This window comes from Colobus angolensis, unplaced genomic scaffold (assembly GCF_000951035.1).
Source record: "Colobus angolensis palliatus isolate OR3802 unplaced genomic scaffold, Cang.pa_1.0 Scaffold30, whole genome shotgun sequence".
Classification (NCBI taxonomy): Eukaryota; Metazoa; Chordata; class Mammalia; order Primates; family Cercopithecidae; genus Colobus; species Colobus angolensis.
Window position 1 is genome coordinate 865,699 of NW_012116266.1, and position 6,842 is coordinate 872,540.

At 49.6% G+C, this 6,842-nt stretch overlaps 1 protein-coding gene across 1 annotated transcript; it reads left to right on the top strand.

Moving 5' to 3' along the window:
* Positions 1-6,842, top strand: FZD5 (frizzled class receptor 5). Its single transcript, XM_011949844.1, has 2 exons — positions 1-202; positions 472-6,842. The coding sequence occupies exon 2, from the start codon at positions 728-730 to the stop codon at positions 2,483-2,485; it is 1,758 nt and encodes a 585-aa protein (XP_011805234.1). The 5' UTR covers positions 1-202; positions 472-727; the 3' UTR covers positions 2,486-6,842.

The following is a 6,842-nucleotide window of genomic DNA, read 5'->3' on the forward strand; positions in this document are numbered from 1 at the left end:
TGCGCCGCCCCTGTTCTGGGGGCGCCCCCCTCTCTGAGTCGCCCCCACCTGCTGCCATGTGCCGCTGCCACGGGTACCCAGCCTGTCGCTAAACTTTCCCCGCCAGCCCGGCTCTGATTCGCGCTTCTCAGCGGAGTGACCCAGGGACGGAGGACCCAGGCTGGCTGCGGACTGTCTGCTTCTCTCGGCAGGATCCGTGGAGGTGAGAGCCTTCCGTCTCTCCCTGTTCTTCTCCCAGTTCCTGTGTCCTTTTCCGGGAGGCTGAGGGTTCTGGTCTCCGGGCACTGCCTGGAGGGCCCAGCTTGGAAAGAAAGGGTGGGGGAGTCAGTAGTTTGGTTCCAGGAGGCGGAGCGGGGAGGAAAGGAAAGGGGTTAACTTAGAGATTTGGAGACCGCTCGCGGGGACCGAACCGTTGACGCTCCTCCAACAGGGAGTGGTTGCAATCTTTCTTCTCCCCCTTCTTTTTTAAAGAGTCCTTTCCCTGGAATCCGAGCCCTAACAGTCTCTCCTCGTCCCTATCCGGCGAGAAGCGGAGCGCTGCCAGCGGAGGCAGCGCCTTCCCGAAGCAGTTTATCTTTGGACGAATTTTTTTTAAAGGAAAAAGCAACCAACAGGTTGCCAGCCTCGGTGCAACACACGAGACGCCGGAGGGAGAAGCCCCGGCCCGGATTCCTCTGCCTGTGTCGGTCCCTCGCGGGCTGCTGGAGGCGAGGGGAGGGAGGGGGCGATGGCTCGGCCTGACCCGTCCGCGCCGCCCTCGCTCCTGCTGCTGCTCCTGGCGCAGCTGGTGGGCCGGGCGGCCGCCGCGTCCAAGGCCCCGGTGTGCCAGGAAATCACGGTGCCCATGTGCCGCGGCATCGGCTACAACCTGACGCACATGCCCAACCAGTTCAACCACGACACGCAGGACGAGGCAGGCCTGGAGGTGCACCAGTTCTGGCCGCTGGTGGAGATCCAATGCTCGCCGGACCTGCGCTTCTTCCTATGCTCCATGTACACGCCCATCTGTCTGCCCGACTACCACAAGCCGCTGCCGCCCTGCCGCTCGGTGTGCGAGCGCGCCAAGGCCGGCTGCTCACCGCTGATGCGCCAGTACGGCTTCGCCTGGCCGGAGCGCATGAGCTGCGACCGCCTCCCGGTGCTGGGCCGCGACGCCGAGGTCCTCTGCATGGATTACAACCGCAGCGAGGCCACCACGGCGCCCCCCAGGCCTTTCCCAGCCAAGCCCACCCTTCCAGGCCCCCCAGGGGCGCCGGCCTCTGGGGGCGAATGCCCCGCTGGGGGCCCGTCCGTGTGCAAGTGTCGCGAGCCCTTCGTGCCCATCCTGAAGGAGTCACACCCCCTCTACAACAAGGTGCGGACGGGCCAGGTGCCCAACTGCGCCGTACCCTGCTACCAGCCGTCCTTCAGTGCCGACGAGCGCACGTTCGCCACCTTCTGGATCGGCCTGTGGTCGGTCCTGTGCTTCATCTCCACATCCACCACGGTGGCCACCTTCCTCATCGACATGGAACGCTTCCGCTATCCTGAGCGCCCCATCATCTTCCTGTCAGCCTGCTACCTGTGCGTGTCGCTGGGCTTCCTAGTGCGCCTGGTCGTGGGCCATGCCAGCGTGGCCTGCAGCCGCGAGCACAACCACATACACTACGAGACCACGGGCCCTGCGCTGTGCACCATTGTCTTCCTCCTGGTCTACTTCTTCGGCATGGCCAGCTCCATCTGGTGGGTCATCCTGTCGCTCACCTGGTTCCTGGCCGCCGGCATGAAGTGGGGCAACGAGGCCATCGCGGGCTACGCGCAGTACTTCCACCTGGCTGCGTGGCTCATCCCCAGCGTCAAGTCCATCACGGCACTGGCGCTGAGCTCCGTGGACGGGGACCCGGTGGCCGGCATTTGCTACGTGGGCAACCAGAACCTGAACTCGCTGCGCGGCTTCGTGCTGGGCCCGCTGGTGCTCTACCTGCTGGTGGGCACGCTCTTCCTGCTGGCGGGCTTCGTGTCGCTCTTCCGCATCCGCAGCGTCATCAAGCAGGGCGGCACCAAGACGGACAAGCTGGAGAAGCTCATGATCCGCATCGGCATCTTCACGCTGCTCTACACGGTGCCCGCCAGCATCGTGGTGGCCTGCTACCTGTACGAGCAGCACTACCGCGAGAGCTGGGAGGCGGCGCTCACCTGCGCCTGCCCGGGCCCAGACGCCAGCCAGCCGCGCGCCAAGCCCGAGTACTGGGTGCTCATGCTCAAGTACTTCATGTGCCTGGTGGTGGGCATCACGTCGGGCGTCTGGATCTGGTCGGGCAAGACGGTGGAGTCGTGGCGGCGTTTCACCAGCCGCTGCTGTTGCCGCCCGCGGCGCGGCCACAAGAGCGGGGGCGCCATGGCCGCTGGGGACTACCCCGAGGCGAGCGCCGCTCTCACAGGCAGGACCGGGCCGCCGGGCCCCGCCGCCACCTACCACAAGCAGGTGTCCCTGTCGCACGTGTAGGAGGCTGCCGCCGAGGAACCCGGCCGAAGAGCTGAGGGGAGGGGGGCGTTTTGTTTGGTAGTTTTGCCAAGGTCACTTCCGTTTACCTTCATGGTGCTGTTGCCCCCTCCCGCGGCGACTTGGAGAGAGGGAAGAGAACCTGTCCCAGGTCTTCTCCAAGAGGCCCAGCTCACGTGTATTCTATTTTGCGTTTCTTACTGCCTTCTTTATGGGAACCCTCTTTTTAATTTATATGTCTTTTTCTTAATTTGTAACTTTGTTGCATTTTGGCAACAAAATTACCTTTGCTTTGGGGGCTTTACAATCCTAAGGTTGGCGTTGTAATGAAGTTCCACTTGGTTCAGGTTTCTTTGAACTGTGTGGTCTCAATTGGGAAAATATATTTCCTATATGTGTGTCTTTAAAAAAACAATGTGAACAGTGAACGTTTCGGTTGCTGTGACTGGGAAGTTGTTGGGTGTGCTTTTTCCTTCTACTGCTTAAAGTATCCATGATTATTTAAGGTGAGCTGCAGTTTATAGCCCCAGGTCATACCTAGGAGGGGAGCATAATGTGCTCAGGGCCTCTCCAAAGTGACAAGGTTAGGGAGTGCTTAGCGATTTTGTGTTCATCCTTGGCTTTGTTTATAGAGGGAGGTTCAGTTTCTTTTCTGTAGTGCTTGTAATAATTCTCACTCCTAACAGCACCATCGTTGTGTCTTGAATAAGTTAGAGGTAGCATTATAGAGGATCTGGCATAAATATTTGCAATAGTGAGAACCTAAGCGATGGTGATTGGTGGAGCTTGAATTTTAGGCTGGTGAGATGGCAGCTTTGTGCCTAAGAGGTAGTGGGTGGTTCTTAGGCTTCAGTGATCGCTTTTTTTTTTTTTTTTAAAGGAACTTGTGTTATAATTTTGGCAAAAGTATAAACCCACTCCCTCTGGACAGTACTTAGCGATAGTTGCTAACAGGGGCTCCTTTTTAAATGTAAGGACTAAAATGGATATACTTCCAATAATTAAAGTAAATTTCCAACACTTATTTGCTGCACCCCCCACCCCTCCCCCTTTATCATGTTAAACAGACTTTTTGCTTTTCTTATTCCTCCTCTCCTGGAGAGCTGTGATTAGAAACCACACCCACCCTTGAATGAAGTGCTTGAACTGGGGGAGGGAGGCTGGCTACCTGTGAACAAACATTGGCCCAAATAAGGGAAAATAAGTGTCCCTGGACTTTGGACTAGTTTATAGCCAGATATTCCAAAAGCAGCAAGACGTTGCTCTCTGCCGTCTCTGAAAACAAAAGAGACCCACAACATGCTTGCACAACCTTTTAAAATATAGATCAATGTAGTGCTACCTCTATAGTTTTCTTCCTCTTCTGAGAAAGGCTGTATATTGATCACACACACACACACACACTTTGCAATTAGAGAATTTGGTTTGCTTTACTAATCTGTTTAACTATTCCTTCATTCATTATGAAAGCCTATATTGATGAACACACACACACACAGAGGTTTCTTTGCTATTAGAAAATTCTGTTTGCTTTCCTAATCTGTTTAAGCATTCATTCATGAAGAGTGTGGGGCCATTACTGGGGAAGGGAGTGACAGTGCCTCAGCCAGCAAAATACCAATGACCAGGATTGGGACTAAATTTAGGAAGCTAAAATGACCAGAGCAATTAACATTTGAGAAAGTCCTGTCTAGGAAAACAACTGAAGTCTAGGCATTTGTCATTCACTTACACCAAAGCTGGAAAAGTAAAATGTAAGCCTAGGTCCATTTTTATTTCATGGATGTTAGACAAATGCATAGTTCCCAGAGGGAATTTCAACACTTCACTAGTGGGAAGAAACCTAGTATTAAAGTTTTAAGGACTCTCAAAAACTTCACATTTATCAGAATGCACTGCTCTTACCCAACTCATCCTCTGAATTAAAATTAAAATTTCAGTGGATTCTACAAAACCTCATACAAATAGCTACAGAACTTTGTGCCTATTTTATTCCTCTATTCTTCTAGGAAGAAACCTCTTCCTAGAATCTTGAAATAGATCCCTTGACTGAGTGCCAATTCCTCTCCTGTTTTTCAAATGAGAACCTTTTCTGATCACCTTGACCTTTTCCCTCATTTCGTATGTCTTCCCAGAAAGTACACAGACTGCTCTGCTGCCTTCAGTCATTGTGCCTAATTTGAGTTGTCCCTCCTTCTTTGTGGAGAAATCTCGAAATGATGCGCAGTGTATCCAAAGTTGTGGGATGAAGTGGATGAAAGTGATTTAATTCATTTTTAGAATTTGTTTTTTTTGTTTTGTTTTGTTTTAGCAACATGCTGAACAACTAATTTACTTTAAAAATAAGCCAGTTAAAACAAAAGGATGCTAAGCTCAAGGGGGGGCAATATTAGTTGGGATCTTTGGGGTCTAATTCCAGACCAACTTTCAGAGGCACTTCTTTGTCTCTGTTCTCACCTCTGCTGTCCCTCTCTTCCCTCATCCCCTGAGAGACAAAGATAAAAGCCCACCTGCTTCCCTAAGTCTTACTGATATCAGTCACCCCAGGGGAGGGAAACTGGATCTACTGATGGCCACCCCGTTTCCATCCATAGACTTAACTTCCCCCAGTTTGCATTTGATTATGGAAACAAGTCATGCTCATGAAAACAATTGTAAAATAAAAGGTTATGGAGTAGTTCTGCAACTTCTTCACAGCCAGCTTTGTGAAGCTGGGGAGGACTTAGGGCCCATTGGAGTCTTATGTGTACAGCTTCAGGGCTATCCCTTTCAGTTTGATTTTAAGCAGTGCCTCACTTCATAGTTTAGCGGGTGAGGATTCGATTTAGGTAGGTTGTGTAAAGGAACTAATGGGACCTCTCAGTGAATCAGCTGACCCGATTTTAGGAAATCTTTTTAATTTCTATGATTTCCCTTCTTATATTTTGAAATGGTCAAATTGACTGGAAATAATTTTTCTTGGTGCCTTATTGGTTTATCCTTGCAAACCTTTGTCATACTTTCTCATGACCATTGCCAGTGACCAAGGCCCTTGTATGTGTTGTGTGTAATTGTGTGCATGTACAAGCTTAAATAACGTGCCGACAGCACTGTTTCAAAGTTGGTATTCATTAGGCTGTTTCCTCCTGGGCTGGAGCTGCACTAATCCTGACACCGGCTGCCAGGAGAAAACCTCATGGATCACACACCGAACCTTAATAACAGCATCCGTGACCTGCACTCTCCAGTACAGAATGGGAACCCCAGAGCTAGGAAATGTAGTTGTATATTTTAATGAACTGCTACCCCTGCCAAAGAAGCTTCTTTCACTTTTGTGCTCTACAGAAAGCCCAAGGGGGGTAGGAGGGACAAAGCTTTGAATAACTGCTTTCTAACACTAAATGTGGCCAACAGGACAGAGCACATCACACATATAGGCAGGTGTGAGGGACAGTGGCTAAGAATTGCCTGCTCCCTCTGCATGCTCTTTCTTGTTTCCAAAGTCCAATCAAGTGATCCTGGGAAAGAAATCTGTCTGGATTGGGGAGGGTGGTTCTGAAAGAACTGCCAAGACATTAAAGAAGGGTGAAGAGTAGGCAGAATATAAGTAGCTAACCTGAGTCAAGACTCTCAAAAGCTAGCAGCCTGATGACAATAGGATTTATTTCAGCCAGGATAATGTCTGTCTGTGAGTACATCATTTTAAGACAATATGACTTCATGTTGTTACAAACTGTATAGTATGTATGTTTTGTGGGTTGTGTATATACATAATATATATTACATATATATATGAGAGATTTGGTGACTTTTGATACGGGTTTGGTGCAGGTGAATTTATTACTGAGCCAAATGAGGCACATACTGAGTCAGTAGTTCAAGTCCAGGGCATTCAATACTTTTTATGATTTCCATATATGTGTAGTGCCTATCCCATGCAGTAGTCACTGTCATGTTAAATCCAGAAGTTACCCCAGAGCCAGTGATATTTTATTGGTAGACAATCAATTTGAATCCATACGTTATTACTGGCAGATGATACATGATTACAGTTCTGAATCTGTAACACTTACAAAACGAAACCCAGAGCAGCTTGATGAGTTTTTCTTTCTGCTTCGTTCCTGGGAGTCAGTACAAACGGCAGTTGTATGTGGTTATGTTAGTCTCAAGATACTTAATTTGTTGACCTTACTTCAGAAAACTTTTGTATGTATTATATTTGTGGGAAGGTAAAATAATGGTTTGAGATTTTTATCAAATATGAAGATTAGTTATTTATGAAAAACAAAGAAATGTCTATTTTTCTTTGTTCCCAATTAATGTAGATAAATTTTAAAATGCATTAAAGTAATGGTAAAGACAATAAAAAGATGCTGTAGAA

Coding starts and splice junctions, on each gene's coding strand:
- FZD5 (XM_011949844.1), top strand. CDS start 728: ATGGCTCGGCCTGACCCGTCCGCGCCGCCCTCGCTCCTGCTGCTGCTC.